The 16,661-nt window shown below is 40.1% G+C and overlaps 2 protein-coding genes across 2 annotated transcripts in view; one reads left to right on the forward strand and one right to left on the reverse strand.

Moving 5' to 3' along the window:
• CDC73 (cell division cycle 73) overlaps positions 1 to 16,661 on the reverse strand; it is a 104,463-nt gene that overhangs the window by 33,251 nt on the left and 54,551 nt on the right. The gene's annotated exons all lie outside the window — the stretch shown is intronic.
• LOC126635399 (beta-1,3-galactosyltransferase 2) lies at positions 7,205 to 15,344 on the forward strand. The gene is made up of 2 exons (XM_050306616.1): positions 7,205 to 7,795; positions 12,519 to 15,344. The coding sequence occupies exon 2, from the start codon at positions 12,655 to 12,657 to the stop codon at positions 13,921 to 13,923; it is 1,269 nt and encodes a 422-aa protein (XP_050162573.1). The 5' UTR covers positions 7,205 to 7,795; positions 12,519 to 12,654; the 3' UTR covers positions 13,924 to 15,344.

Consider the following 16,661-nt stretch of genomic DNA (forward strand, 5'->3'; position numbering starts at 1 on the left):
TTAAGGAAAAAAAAAAGAGAAAAAAAAAAAAGAGAAAAGAAAAACCAAGCAAATGGCAAAAATAGAAGATTCTTCACAATAGGGAATTCTTTTCCTTAAGAGGTGACCTAGATTCTCACAAGAAGGAATTCCCTTTCTGTATTGCATCCAGGCCCCATTAAATTAAGAAGGAATTTTTATTCTATATTATTGCTTTGCTTGCTTACCTAGAAATGCAACAGAAGTGCATTTCATAGCTGGCAAAATAAGCAGCATCAAGACAAAGAGTAACATGGAGAGCCAAAGGCTTGAAGAGGAAAAAACCAAACCACACCAAACCAAACCAACAAAGGTCAGGTTTGGTCTCACCAACAGTTCAATCTTTTCACCTGCAATGTGAACCGTAATACTTGCACCTGAATAAAGCACAAGCGTGCATTAACCAAAACTTACAGCAAAAGCATTTGTAGAAGTCCAAACGCTTAGTTACACAAACCCTCAAGAGAAGATTTAAAAGAATCTGCAATATGCAACCCATCATCCAAGGTCATGAGATTTGTGGGGTTTTTAAGAGGACAACAGGTTACTGCATGTTTTTAAGAGGCAGGGTTTTTTCAGATGACAGATGCTCCCTATAAATTTACTTCAGCGAAACAGATTAGTGTTAGAAAGCTTTTGGATGCTGAATAAGAGTTACAAAATTATATACATAACAGAAAAATATAATCTTTAATTTTAGGCCAAATTTTATGTATTCAGCATTATTACATTAAATATATCTGGTATTTTTCTCTGTTATACACACACTTCCCTGCACGATGCATTAGTGATTCTTAATATTATGTCTTGAACTGGACAAGATGCAAGAGAGCTGCCTCTGATTTCTTCTTCTGTTAGAAGCCACTAAATTACAGAAAATAAACACCCTGGAATTTAAGTTTCAAATATAGTTTGAGAGAGGAGAAAAGAATAAAAGTTCTCTAGTTCCAACCAATATTCTCTGTCATTTAACATAATACAAACCGAGCTCTAAGGATTTCCTCTGAATCATGTATTTGAGGACTAGGAATCCTGGTGACTCTGACTCTGCATCAGTAATTTATGTGGAAAAAAATCCTCAGCCTTACAAAATTAATCTAGAGTCTTACATAGATTACAGAAGGAATTATGAACACAGTTATTCAGACAAAAAGCATGATTTCCACAGCAGAGCTTCCTTTTCCTTGAAAGTCACTAAAGGAAGATAATCATTGAAGTTTAATGTGAATTTCAAAAGTGGAAGGTCTGCAGGACAGACTGGCAACAAGAGGAGTGCAAAGTCATTTTGTATGGCAACTGGATCTCTGTTGATCAGAAGCAGATCCAAATGAACATCAACTTGCAAACGGTTTTTGCCACAAAACAGAATTAACCAGAAATCAGTTCAGTGATATTAAGCACATTACATGATGTAACTCTTCACACTGAAATTAGTTTTTCATTAATATACACTGACTGGAAACTACATCAAGTTGAGGGACACATGGAGCATTAGGTAAAAGCAGGTGCACGTCCCTGGCTGGTCAAGCTGAAGCAGTTCTACCAGACTGGGTGGCATGCAGAGTGTTTGGAGTTATTTCAGTTCCTCCAACACATCAAAGAAAGGGCAGCAGGGAATTGCTCTTAAAATGGGATTTATTTTCCATTTTATGATCCAGGTTTTCTGTTGGCTATGAACAAATATTGCTTAAATTTATTACAGAGATAGGACCTCTTGAATCCTTGGAGAAAGGATTTCTTCCACAGATTTTGTTGGTTTTCCTAGTTCAAGCATCTGTGCTTGAAGAAAAGGATTCAGGCGTTTAAGCCACTTGCTAAATCTTTGTTATTTCTGCTGTAAACCCTTCAGGTCCCCCAGAATTAGCTGTAAATGAGGATACCTACAGGATGGAGCTGCAGGAATTAATGTACTAGAGCTACTGAGGAAATGTGGCAGATGGAAGGAGTCAGTACAGGTCTCAACCCCAAGTCACAGGAATATCTGACAGCTCTGAAAGTCCAGCTCTTCAATTCCACATTATTTAACATTCACTAAACAATTGTATCAACAGTTTCACTACCAAGAATTTCTAAGGCTGACAAAATGCCTCCATACTGACATACAAACCAGACACATGGAGAAAAAAATTTAGCAAGCAGATGAACAGTTGGAGCTGCTGATCTCTTAATTGGTCTCATATAAAAGAGAAAAATAAAATTCAAAAAAATCTATGTATGTAGCTCATCCAGTAGTCCACAGAAGAGTACTGGGCAGGATGTCTGCATCCTGGTGATGAATCTGATGGGCCAGGTCTCATCAGATCGTTGGGAGAGAAATGCTGGATACCTTAAGAGCCTGAAGACAGCCTAAGGGACAAGGGTCTTCCCATGCCTGTTGCAGGAAGGAATCAGGCAGAGAGAAGGGCTGGACAGGTGGAAGCAGCTGGAAGAACACAATTTCCTTCCTAGACATAAGAGCTGGTAGCCTATTAACTCCCCCAGGATGCCATCTTCCTGCCTTGAGATTTGATACGTAGTACCAGTTCTGCCCCAAGACTTTCTGTAAGAATTTACAGAAATCTCACTTTCTGTAAGAATTTATTTTCTAATTCTCACGTTGGGAACGTGAGGGTGGCTGTTAGGGGTAACTTGATCATACAGGGGAGGCATGTGGATGAGACAGGCCATAAGGTAAGGGAAAACCAAGCCTGTTGCCCAGAGTAGTCGTTTAAACTGCCTATGAACGTTCAGTGATTCTGCTGGTTGGCCTCCTCTCCCCTGCTGTGCTGAATCAAAGCTTCATAAAGTCCCTGCTCTTCTCAGAATGCAAAAGCAACACTTGTGACAGGTAGAAAATATTACTGCTGGCACCGGCTTGTCAGTTTGTCAGGGGAGAACTGCACAACTAAAAGTCCTGCACAATACAAATGAAATTATGTTGTCCATCCCCTGGAAAAGTAAAATCTGCATTTAGCACTTGAGAGCAGCAATAATTGCATGCAAAGCCTGGGGGAAGATATGAAAAATCAGAATACAGAAGAGAAAGAAGATATGATAAAGAAACAACACAATATTGAAGAAAGAAATCTGTCTGGACAGAAGTCGAATATACGAAGTTTGCCTAACACATAAAACCAGAACTGAACCAAAGCAAACAAAAACCATTTTGTATTTTGGATTTTTGAGTGATTTTTGAAATAATCCAAACCTGTGTTCCTCAAAGGAAGCTGTGACAGGAGAATGGACTGAATTCCAGATGGATACCTAGAACATCAGATTACTTATTAAAAAAATACAAGCTTTAGAATTATAAAACATCACCTTGAAACGTTTCCTAAGAATCACCCTACGACTTGAAAATATCACTTGGACTTTTTCCTCTCTCACAAGTCAGGGCATGTGTTCATATTCCTTACTGAATGATACACAGCAATTATCAATTACTCATCAGCATAATTGTTTCAGAATACCTGGGCACCTTTTCTAGTTCTAGAGATTGATCTATATTGCTGCATTTAGGTTCTAAGTTTATGACACTCAAAGATTAATGAAATCACCAAGTTTATGGCTTGGGTTTGATTAGAATAGATTGCAAAATCTTGACTATTGGTAAAAGCTACGTGTAAGCAAGTGTAAGTTGGGCTTCACAAGCAGCTAAGCAATAGTGAAAAGCTAATAAGGACAATAAGGCAGGCAATACTGACACTTGTGGTCATTCCTAGATTGCTGTTTTCCATTCAGGTACAAACGTGCTTGTGATAGCTAAGACATATGCTGGGATCACAAAGTAGCCAAGTAAATGATAAGTGTTTTACAACCCTGTTTCCACTCCAACTGAACTCACTGGAAAAGTATTCTTTCTGAAGCAAAGAAAGAAATGGCCACTGGCCATAAACATAATAGTTCTTAACATGGAAAATTAAAACTAAGCATTTGTGACACTCTGCATTAACACATTTCCAGAAGGTAAAAATAAAAGCCTAAAAGCAAAAATAACCAACCTTGAAAATGTTGCCATTAATCATTCCGAACTGTCACTTGAAAGGTTTTCAGTGCATTACAGTTGAAATAATACTTCATTTTACTATGACAAAAGGGAGTAAACTTTTCAAACTATTCATGGAGTATCCAGAAAGTATGGTCCACATGGGAACACTGATAGGTCAGCTATGGTATAAGTATTTATTTTAACTCTCATGGGGCTGGTGACCACCAGGCAGAAGGTTATCAAGCAGTACACTCTTTGACTGTTGCAGCTACTCATGATGGGTTTGAGAAATTCCTGCTAACGTTGCCCAGACAGAACTTTAATTAATGGCTCAATCCAAGAGTTTACTATAAAACCAGTTAGACAAGATTCTGATGACACCCTCTAAAAACGACACGTAGAGAGTTTTCAAAGTTTTTTGGAAGAAAATATTCCCAACTCACACACCTGAGTGCATTCTGCTCAGTTTGCAGTTGTCACGTGCACAGGTTATTCCAAATCACCACCTTCTCTTACTCCTGGAGTGTGGCTCCAGTTTTGCAGGGCCCAATGAACGGTCCAGCATCCACCGGCCACGGTGACTCTGCCATGTTCCCAACACAGCCTGTACATCTTCACATCAGTTACTCCTTGTAGTCTTAATAGGTGGCAGCATTTCCAACCCTAACATTGCAGCTTCTAATTTAAGATGTAACCATAGTAACATTACAGAACACACTACTCCCTGGATCAAGAACAAGCAGTCCACTGACCCTTCACGGTGAGATTTAGCTGAAATAAAGCTCATTCCAACCTCCAGCCCAGCAAGATTAACAAAACCTCCAGGTCGTATTTCCTGTACAAAGCAAGATCTGCCCTCCTGAAATACCCAGAAACACACAGTACCATATAAAAGTGGCTAAGAACAAAGTGCTATAAAAGAAGAGGAATTTCTTCCTGAAACTTTGACTCTGAAGCTACATCAGTCACTCCCAGACAGAAAGCAGTAGAAAAATCAAAGATTTTTCCTTACTTTTCTCTAAGATGAGCAGACTTGCTCATCCTTTATTTGAAAAAAAAAAAAAAAGAGAATGAGCAGAAGAAATTGGTCATTAATATTTAAGAATTCAATATTCAATTTGTACACAAGGCAAGATGACAAATTTTACACATATCAACAGATAACAGCTCTGCCTGAACTTTACAGGCTACACACAAGGGATATATGGTCATTTAATTAAAAGCCAAAGCTGATGTCTGTTCCTTTATAAATTTACTTTAAAAAAGATTCTACTTGGAAAAAATTGCCCTAGGGATTTTTGTATCTTTAATATTTACCAATGAGTATCTACAGAAAAATAAGAACAGCTCTGCCCACTCCAATATGTAAACATACTACCTACAGCTCACAAGCTCCAGGAGGGACACCAGGTACAGTGAAGCAGTAGTAAATAAATTAAGCTGAAACAGTACGGATTTGAACAACCATTCTGCTGAGATTTAGACTTGTTTCCCAAAGACAATGTTACATGTCTTATCTGAACGTTCAAAAGTCAGAGGCAGATTTACATGCTTGCATTTCACAAAGACATTACATCTTCTATGTAAATCCACACAGGTAAATTGACTACATGAATAACCCACTGGATTTCCCGTTGGTAGCCTGGAATGCAGCAAACTGACAGGACTCCTGAGCACACTGTCACATGTTTGTGTACGTACAGTGACAGAATGCACAAAGTTCTGGATATTATGTAGGGCAGGGACACGACAGCTTTGCATGTTTCAGTGGAAAATTGAGCAGGCTGGGCACGCAGGGAACCTGTCACAGCCCCCATTCACAACTGCTCATAAATGTCCCAGATCAGTAAGGAGTGCTGGACACGGGCCCTCCTCTCTCGCCCCGCTGCCTCACTGATGTCCAACCCCCCCTTCATTTTTTAAACACAAAATTTCTCAGAGTGGAGGACATACAAAGTCTTCACTGATATGAACTTTATATTTATAATTACTATTTAGGAAATATCCTCATGATCCTAAAATGCCCTCAAATAAGATCACAGGATTTGTGGATATTGTCATTAGGTTAGGAAATGCATGCACTACAAACAAGACTGAATTAATAGAGAAAGTTAGTGCACATAGATTATTTAGTTAGGAGGATCTAAATCTGATTACGTTTCTAGTAAATTAGCATCATATGCATCTAGAATAATAAAACACCTTGACTGCCTGGGGAAGCCTTATTTGCCAGTAAGGGACATACCTACCCCTAATCCTACAAATCAGACACCACCACATGATAGAGCAATTACAGTTTCTTTATCCTTTGGCTAAAAAAAAAAAGTCTAAAGAGCTAGTCATTAGCTTTTCAAAACAGAGTGGATAAACACAGTGACTAATAAATACCTGGGTAAGTATCCTACTAGCTTTCTATTGTCTGAGCTATCTATTGTAGTCTATTACTTATGTAGTAAATAGAATAAGATGCCTCAGCATAGAAGGGTCAGTCTTTGAAAGGAGAGAAATGAAAGGAATACAAGTTTCCTCAGGACCAGAAAGGCACATTCTATGATATAGGTATGTCTGTAACAGACAAAAGACATTTCAGATTCATCAATAATTGAAATTAAGTGCCCCCGACTCTGCAATGCCAGACTTCAGGCTTTACCACAGCAGAAAGCCATTAACAGCAGAGAGGTAGCTTAACAGTGTGTCCTTATACCTCAGCGTTGTTCAGCTTAATTGAACAGTCTAAGATAACAAAAAGCAGCTTTTACAGAGTAAGCATGTGCAAAGGAAATACGAGCAAAGCAATACATTTTTATTTTTATTTTTATTTTGGTATGAAGGCACAAGCGATTTACACTCCAAGAGAGCCAAAGGGGTTAAATCAAGCTTCAGCATCTAAGTGCTTATAATTCCCTTGCACTGCAGAAGAGCTTTTGGAATAGGGGAATAGAACGTCTAGCATTAAAAATCCCCTAGAGAATCATAAGTTACAGTGTCAAGGAAAAGTGAAAACAATCTGTAAAAACCCTCAATTGTTCACTTAATAATCATACAATTTTTATACTCTTCACCTACCACGGTGCATGAACTGAGTATGTATCATTTATCAAATAAGAGCGAGAGCCTGTAAAGCTTCCTGTCTGCCTTTGGATTTAGTCAAAATGAATGCAAACAATCACGTGGGATTCAGCCAAGCAGTGACGTTAAATTCTGCTCTGTCAGAAGACAGCATCTGTCAAAGCCCACATTTAAACTGCTGCCTGCCTGTGCAGCAGCCGAAGAACTACGGAATGGATTTTATACACCACAATTCTGGGTTAAAACAGCTCCAAACCATTTCTATTACTGCCTAGCAACAATGAAGGAAGGAACAGAGGGAAATCCTATTACTGAGGACAGCTGAAGCACTACGCGCTAGCACTCCCTGCTAACACTACCATTAGAAATATGGATACTGAGGAGAGGAGAACACAGCACTGCATTGTCCGACACGGGAAACACCAGATGTAAAAAGCTCCGATGCCTCGGCTGTGAGCGCCAGACAGCCCCGCTCCGAACAGAAACGAGAACTACTGTCCTTTTGTTTGAAGGATGAACAAAAAGCCCCCAAGACAAGGACGACACTTATAAGCGAGGAAGGTAACACGGCGACGGGCAGACAGATGGACAGAGTGGATACCGAGGGGAGCGACCGCAGGAAGCAGGGCTGTGGGGGGATGTGCGCATGGTCGATAGCATCTTTTCTGCTGAAGTGATGGCGTGCCAAAACTATTTTCTGTGGGTATAATCCTCGCACCATAAATGGCCTGACCAAGGAAGGTATGTCAAACCCTTGTGTGTGATATTCATTCGCTTGTCTGTTACCTTTTCAGCCATTACAGATAATGATCGCTCCTAATTTGCAGAGCCCTGAGATAACACTGGCTCTGAACAGGGAGAAAGAATTCTAGCAGGTTTTCCTCTCCCCCTGCACAATGTCACTACCTTACACTCGCTAAACGCGCTGCTTACAGTCTGCCAGGGTTGGTGCGGCTGGAGAGGAGGGATTAGAGGGATAATGTAGCTACTGTAATGATTGCTTTTAACTGAGAAATTAAAAACTCAAACCCCTCCAAAATAGAAAAACCAGTTAGAAATCCTCTCAAACTAGGTCAAAATTAATCCTTATCTGAAGTAATCTTAAAGCACTGGTGAAATGGCCATAATGTGACATACTAAGAGCACTGAACCATTAAAACAGACCATGCAGTCAAAAGACATTACCTTAACAGTCCCTCCAGACCTTTTTACACTTGCTTTTCTTCCCCCCAAACACAAGCAAAATGTCATCAGGCCAGTATCAGCCAAGCATAAACTGGGAGCGTGCAAAAGATTGGGTATGATTTAAAGCATCAGCAGTGCAAACAGGCACCACGATTTACAAGTAACATCAGGCTCCCCTGACACCCCAAAAAGAAACCTTCAAACACTACACACTCAAAATGGTAAGCACGTAACTTATCTCCTGCCATCACTGCAATTTCTGTTTAATATAAAAACACCAACTGTTTAACTTGGATTGTAAAATGACATTCCATCTAATTGCCATTCATTTCTATTTATTGTTGAAATTCAAATACTTTGCCACTAGTGGCAAACAAACAAGATGAACATTTGCACGAATTTAAGACCTTAAATCTATAGCAATTCAATACACCACAGAAAGAAAGTGCTTATCTGCAGAATCTACCAATATGCTATAATAAATCATTAAAAGTCAATATAAATGTGGTTTCTTTGCCCAAGGCAATGCTAACACGGAACAAAACAACTGCAGCTGGAAAGAGTTCACAAATCTAAAGATGCAGCATATAACAGACACTGGTTTCAAATCAGTTTTAACACATTCAGAATATAAAGTCACTTCACAGAACTTTTAAGGCAGCAACAAAAAAAATGTACCCTCGGGCAATACTCCAGGAGAAGCACACTTAGCTCATGGTGAGACTTTCGTATCTTGACATTTAAAAACCTGCACATCAAACCTTATCCCAAGCACTGTTTTGTGCAGAAGATTAATGGAGTTTGTAAGGGAACTCAGGCACATTCTCTGAGGCCCAATATGCAACTGCTGCTGTTGTTCATCAGAATACCAACTCAGGCTGCCTTTTGAACTCTTCCCTCTAATTTAAGAGTTTGCCCACAGAGCTAATCAAAATATGAAAATCCAAGACGTGTGAATAGGAAGTCAAATGCTTCAATTTGCAAAGCTGTAATTATAGAGCAGAACTGCAAGTACCAGGAACCAAAACACCAGCAGAGCACAGACCACAAATAAAAATTCAAGAGGCATTCTCAGTTTATATATTTGGCATTTGATAATGCATCAGTGACTGCACTGTCAAGTGCCAAAAATGAAGCAGTATTATCATGAATAATATCTTCAAACCGCAGTTACATGCAACAACACTCTCAGAGGACAAGGTGAGCGTTAGAGAGACCTTTTGCTATACTTAGGTTTTCTTATCTACTGTCAATAGTCGGTGCCTGTTCATAAGCTTTCTGTGAAATAGAATTTTAAGTATTTGGGCAAAAGCAGGAATGCTCTAACCCTAAGTAAGTGAGAGAAAATAATATTTTTATTTTACTATTCGACAGTGAGTTTAATATCTATTGACAGGGTTTTACACTATTTTTAAACAATGCATCCTAGCATGTAGTATTTTTTCAAAGGTGCAGTTGTTGTTGCTGTATTTCAAATGCTTGATATCCCACTGTATATTTTGAAATGTTTTACATATAAATTGCAAAGAAAATGAGCCCAAGTTATTTGACTTTTGTTTCAGTCAACAGTTTTATGAAGCTGAAAAATAGATGTGAGTCCTTCCCCTATTCATACAATGCCTTTTTAAAGGGCAGAGACAGATTTTGAAAGAAACTCCTACCTTGAAAAAATCAAGGAAATATGACTCTCTTGAAATTTCTTATGGTTCTAGTTCCATCCCTCAGTGTAAAACTTATTTTCATGTGCACAGTGTGAACATGCAGCCTAATAAAAAAAGGTTTCAGCCATTACGAGTGCCTTTCCTGGGACAACTCCTCAGTGCATCATGGAAAGACAGCACCTGAAAACAGTTTTTCATTTACACAAATATTTGTGTAACTTAAGACTCTCACTTGCACCTATTGCCATATCAAAGTAGGTGCACTACAAAATACTACCTCAATTACAGATTAAACACAGATTAACAGGGCAGCTCATATTTGCTGAAATAGTTCCATCTAATGACTGTAGTTGTGCAAGTGGAACAATTCGGTGTGACAAAATCGATCTGAACTCTAGCTGCTACTCCACGTTGGTGAAATTCTGGGTTTGACTTTCTTCCTAAACTGAGTCAGCATGCAATGGAACGATAATTAATCAAAAATTCCCACTGCTGCCTTCCAGCCTGGTATCAAACAATTAACTTCCCTGAGATCTAGAGTATCCCTTGAAGTGGCATTTATGTTTGCTGATGCAGAGATATCCTTCCCAAGCAGCTGAGCGTTCATAGAGAACTCCCTGCACACTGCAGAGAAACTGAAAATTCTGAGTTTTGAGGGGAGGCTTCTGTTTTTTCAGCAGGCAAAAGCAGGTTCAAGCGGTCAGACAAACACGAGCCCTTCACATTCGGGGCTTTTCGTAAGGAAAACGTCCGAGTTAAAGCAGCATAAACGTGGCGCATCAGGTTAATTCTCAACGTGCACAGTTTAGACACAAATGTTTACGATTTTTAGGGAGGCAGCCGAGTCTCCGGGAAGTGGCATCAGCCCCAAATGATTAAAAAAAAAAAAAAAAAAATCGTTAATACTTCCAGCAACCCTGAAAGCCAAAGGCATGAGCGCTGGGCAGCAGCAGCAGGGCGGGAGGAGCCAGGCGGCTCCCCGGGCCGGTGTCCGGGTGTTCCCGGAGTGTTCCCGGAGCATTCCCGAGTGCCTCCCGGGCCACCATTCCCGCGCGATGGCGCCCCCTGGCGGAGGTCACCGGGGCGGCTCCCGCTTCCTCCCGCTCCCGGTCCGGGAGCGCCTCCCGCTCCCCCCGCACCCGGACGGGCAGCAAGTTAAACAAACCTCGGCCGCACTTCTCGCCCCGCCCTTCTCAAATACGAACAGTCCCCGACGGGAACCGGGCGCGCTCAATGTGACATCGCACACGTGCGATTTAATATTGTTCGACTGACACCTCCAAACCGCTTCCTTACAAATGTTAAATCCTGTCATTTCCCACGTAACGTGTCGCTTAGTTTTTAAGTGCACAAATTAATCCAAATATTGGTTTTAGAAGATAGCGAAGCAATTAATAAATTACACATTTCTATTAGAAATAGCATTTTCTATGGACTCTTGTTCAGCTGTCATCCTTTTTTCCTATACAAAACCCTGGGGCCCAGAAATAAATTAGAGCAAATTGAAAATCACAAACGAATTGCTACTGTGCAGTGAAAGGTTCATTTACGAGATGATGTGATCAGCTTTTAATATGCAGCATCATGAAGCTGCCATATTGACTCTGCTCCTGAATATGAACAAAAATTTAAGAGAAAATGAAGCACAGGCTACTTTGGCACTTTTTCTTTGAGCTACAGCTGCTGATCACAATTACTTGAAATTTCTGACTGATACAAGAGGTACAGCATTTACATACACATTAATACAGAAAAAAACCCAGAATCACAGTCATCAGATAGTTTGCCAGAAACTTAGTGCTGTGCAATTTTACTTCCAGTTAATACGACACTACCCAAGATCTCTGCCTACTAAAAAACAACAGCTTAATTTCAGTTCGGCTTCCTGTGAGCCTGTCACCACAGCCAAGGGTTCCATTCAGTATTTTCCTTGATGGGGGAGTAGAAGGTTAAAGGTGCCTGAAAGGTGACCGAAAATGTTATCCTGCATTACCATCCGAGGGCTGTGCACTGAGGTTACTGGACCCTGAAAATTAATTTTGACAGGTGCATCTTCTCATTGACTTTCTGAACACAGCCAGGGCCGGTGGAAACACGCTAGGCAGTGTTCTGTGACTAACACAGCTCTGCCATAATCAACCTTGCGCCGTCTGTCCCACCACCAGCACATGACCATTTTGCAAAAGGGGTTTTAAACTGAGAGCCGTACTGGCCTCTGCATGTCAAATCAATTTTAATTAATGCCAATAAACCTTCCATCTGCTATCAAGGCTTTTTCATTCAGTCCTTCTCTAACACCGTACAAGGATTTCACAGTTAGTGTATATGAAGCTATTTACGTCTACTTCACACTTCTGCCTGCTAACTTGATCAATTATGGGTTTGGTTTTTTTTTTTCCTTTTTATCTTTGGTATCCAGGATGTTTGTCAAAACTTTTACCATGAAAAAAAAGCATTTCTAAAAGCTAACAAATCAAGTTAAATCATAAAACAAGGTTGGCTTTAAATCAAATCTTGTTTCTATTGACATGGAGTGTTCTTAAAAAGAAAAAACTCAATTTTATGTTAATATCAAGCTTCTGATTTTCTCTTTTTTTTTTTTTTTTTACTCTTTACAGAGTGAGCCATTTGCAGACAGTTGCTCAACATGAACGAAAGAAAATGAATACCAAAGAATAGCAGCGGATTGAAAACCAATCGGAAAAGCATTCTGCTTGACCATCGTCTCATTTCCCATCATTGGATCCTTACAACATGCTTCAGTGGAGAAGACGACACTGCTGCTTTGCAAAGATGACCTGGAATACCAAAAGGTCTCTGTTTCGCACCCATCTCATGGGCCTGATCTCCCTGGTATTTCTTTTTGCTATGTTTCTGTTCTTTCATCATCACGACTGGCTGCCAGGCAGGGCTGGATTCAGAGAAAATCCCATGGCTTACACTATACGAGGATTTAGGTCTACAAAAATCGAGACGAACCACAGCTCTCTAAGAAACCTGTGGAGAGATGCTGTTCCTCAGACGCTCAGGCCTCCAACAGTCACCAACCCCAACAACACGGATCTGTCTCCACAGGGAGTAACCGGTTTGGAAAACACCCTCAGCGCCAATGGAAGTATTTACAACGAGAAGGGTACTGGGCACCCGACTTTGTATCATTTCAAATACGTCATCAACGAGCCTGAGAAGTGCCAGGAGAAGACCCCTTTCCTAATACTGCTCATAGCTGCAGAGCCAGGCCAGGTGGAAGCCAGGCAAGCTATTCGGCAAACTTGGGGTAACGAAAGCCTGACACCTGGCATCCAAATTGTTCGCATTTTTTTGTTGGGGTTAAGCATCAAGATAAATGGATACCTCCAGCGTACCATCCTTGAGGAAAGCAGGCAGTACCACGACATCATTCAACAAGAATACTTAGACACTTACTATAATTTAACCATTAAAACTCTGATGGGAATGAACTGGGTTGCAACTTACTGCCCACATGTTCCATATGTTATGAAAACTGATAGTGATATGTTTGTCAATACTGATTATTTAATACACAAGCTTCTGAAACCAGAACTTCCTCCAAGGCACAAGTATTTTACAGGTTATTTAATGAGAGGTTACGCACCTAATAGGAACAAGGATAGTAAGTGGTACATGCCACCTGATTTGTACCCAAGTGAACGTTATCCTGTGTTCTGCTCTGGAACTGGGTATGTTTTTTCTGGAGATTTAGCAGAAAAAATCTTTAAAGTCTCCTTAAGCATCAGACGTTTACATTTAGAGGACGTTTACGTGGGGATCTGTCTCGCCAAGCTGCGGATTGACCCCATGCCTCCACCCAACGAGTTTGTCTTCAATCACTGGCGAGTTTCTTACTCCAGCTGTAAATATAGCCACCTTATTACCTCCCATCAGTTCCAACCTAGTGAACTGATCAAATACTGGAACCACTTACAACAGAATAAGCACAATGCCTGCGCCAACGCAGCGAAAGACAAAGCAGGCAGGTACCGCCACCGCAAACTGCACTAGAAGGACGAGGCTCCCTCTGCCCACGTGCAACCTGTAAATACTGCTGAGTGCATGTACAGTGAACATGGATGAGCTTCATGGGACAGCCTTCAGTTGATCCCCATCACATAGTGGAGTCTGGAAATTATTTTTTTAAGTTAAAAAAAAAAAAAAAAAGAAAGTATAGTTCTTGATAACAGTAATATTATGAAATGATAACCAAAAGGTTTTCCCAGTAAATTTGAGTCAAAAAAAAAAAGATGGTATTAAGGATTTTTGTGTTAATGTGCAATAATAAGCATGCACACCTTGGTGGTACAATTGCTGATTTATGTGCCAATAAAATATAATTGAGCATATTTTCCACACTAAAATTTTATTTTAGAAAAATGCATTCATAGCTCTAGTTCTCTTCCATGTAATGATTTCTTGTTATCTAGAATTGCTATAAAATGAAAAAATTAAAAACTAAGTAAATGCACAAAGGGCAGATCAGTTTTACCTACAATTATTATACACTACTTTAGTGTAAAAGACACTTAGCAATGTCACAATTTAGCAAGACACTACCATAGCAGTGGACTCTGAAGCACTAAGGAAATACTCCTTGGAAGTAGGTTCAGTTTTGGGAGGATTGCTTATTTGGTTAGGAAGGAGGGATGAATGAAATCAGAGTTCATAGGACTTGCTTTGTACATCACCTTCAGAAATGCAAGTGGTGTTCTGGATGCACCTAAATTCTCTTTAAAGAGCTGACTACAAGTCACTTCATTCTCTAGAAGTCACAGGGCCAGCTCCTAAAGAAACCTTCATGCAAATTCATTGAATCTGCTGTTAATTTCCCTACACAACTTCAAGGTAACTGAAAGGCTGGTCAGAAATGTAACGTGTTAGTTCGGGTCTTGTCTCATTCTTGACAAAATTTCGTTTTGTCCAAAAAGGGAGAAAACCAATCAAACATTTGTTGATTTTGCTCTTTCCTCCCTGCCAAAAACCAAGGATCAGTCAAGTGAAAATACATCTGCTAGAGAAAATTAAGCCACACACCTTACTTTATAGGTGGGAAAGACTAGGTCATAAAAAGACTGAGAGTTCCAAATCGCAATATGGGCAAGAACAAAATCTAGGCAATTTTAAAGTCACAGCATGTACCACTGAAAATAAATTGTGAGAAGTAGCTTAAATCTATTTACAGGTTTCCAGTTTTCTATCAAACAGAACTTTTAAAGCTTATTTTCCAACAGTTACAGCAGAGTTGTATCAAATTCAGGTTATCACTGTTTGTCACAGTGCCAGGGTAAGCAATACCCACCTCTTACTTAGCAGCAAATGATGGAACTGCAATTAGTTTTCTGTTTGACTGGGACTTTTTAATTGGATAAAATACAAATATTTGATGTACTTTTATTATTTAATAAAATTGATTATATTTATGGTCTTAAGACTTCACTTTTTATGGGCAAGCTGCTCAGGAAGAAATAAATTTTCTAGCTTTAGCATTACTTGGCTATTACACTGTGTTCCCCAGTCCTTCAAGCCTAGTTTTCATACCAGGCACAGTACAGATCACAGCAGGGTTTTTTATTTTGTAATGAAAAGACACATCATATTATGGAGCACTCTCAGCAGCTCTAGGGCTGTCTGTCTGCAGGAGCTTACACGTGTGAACAGACTGCAATGCACTGGGCACCTCTGAAGCAATTCTAGGAGCTCCTAGGGATGATGGGTATGGGAATTTGTTCATCACCCTTTTTTTTTTGGCGATCCTCCATTAAATGTTGTCCTCTGCAGTATCTGAGGTATGATAATCACACATTTGTGCATTTCCAAGACAATTCAAATTGCAGAAATGTCTGTTTCTGGGGAAAGTAAATACATGTAAAAGTACTAACTAGTACTAAAAGTACTAAAAGTAAATACATGTAAAAGTACTAAATCTCTCTTCTGCAGAGATTTCTCCAACTAGGTTGAAAGTCCATACATTTAGTTGATGTGATGACTATTGGCATTTGTGTAAGACAGAGGTGCGAGTTGCCTCAGAAAGAGTCTTTGGGAGTGTTTTCAAAAGCCATTAGTAGTTCTCCCACACTCAATCTGCCTGCTTCCTTCCAGCTGACGCAGGCCACAGCAACAGCCCAGCTGAGAGCCACCTGGCTCAAGTTCACTCTCTGCAAGCTTTACACCATAGCAGCAATTTTAGACCACCAGAGTGAGTGTCTAAAACCAGCTACTACTGCAGGGTATTCAGTTTTGGAAGATGTACGATCCCCTAAGTGGCCTCTCCCTGAGTAGTGCTGCCAAGAGCACAATCCCTCCTCCTGGAGGGGACATCACCACTGTTCCCTGCCTTCAGCGCCTTCAAGCCATACTGCAATGTACTCTGCTTGGGTCTCACCAACTCTGGCTAGTTCAAAACCCTGTTCCTGGCTTCTGGGTATAGTCCAAGGGTTAATACCGAAACCGTAAACAGTTTGGCACTTGAATCATCAAGTTTGGCAGCCAAAGAGCCTCTGGGGCGCTCCACTTTGGAGCTCAAACACGACGCTGATCCGCCGAAGCCTGGCAGAACCACAGCACGAGTTCAGCCTACCAAACTTCCTGCTAGTTAAAATACTAGTGAGGAGCATAAGAAGCTAAATAAAAAGCCATTTTTAATGCCCTCTTAAGGGTCCAACATAATTTTTAACATCTTTATTAATGTTTGGCTATGAATTGAAGCTACTCTATAAATATAGTTGAATCCTTACCAAGACAGCCAC

This window comes from Myiozetetes cayanensis, unplaced genomic scaffold (assembly GCF_022539395.1).
Source record: "Myiozetetes cayanensis isolate MyiCay16 unplaced genomic scaffold, myiCay2020 scf12, whole genome shotgun sequence".
In the NCBI taxonomy this organism is placed as follows: Eukaryota; Metazoa; Chordata; class Aves; order Passeriformes; family Tyrannidae; genus Myiozetetes; species Myiozetetes cayanensis.

Coding starts and splice junctions, on each gene's coding strand:
- LOC126635399 (XM_050306616.1), top strand. CDS start 12,655: ATGCTTCAGTGGAGAAGACGACACTGCTGCTTTGCAAAGATGACCTGG.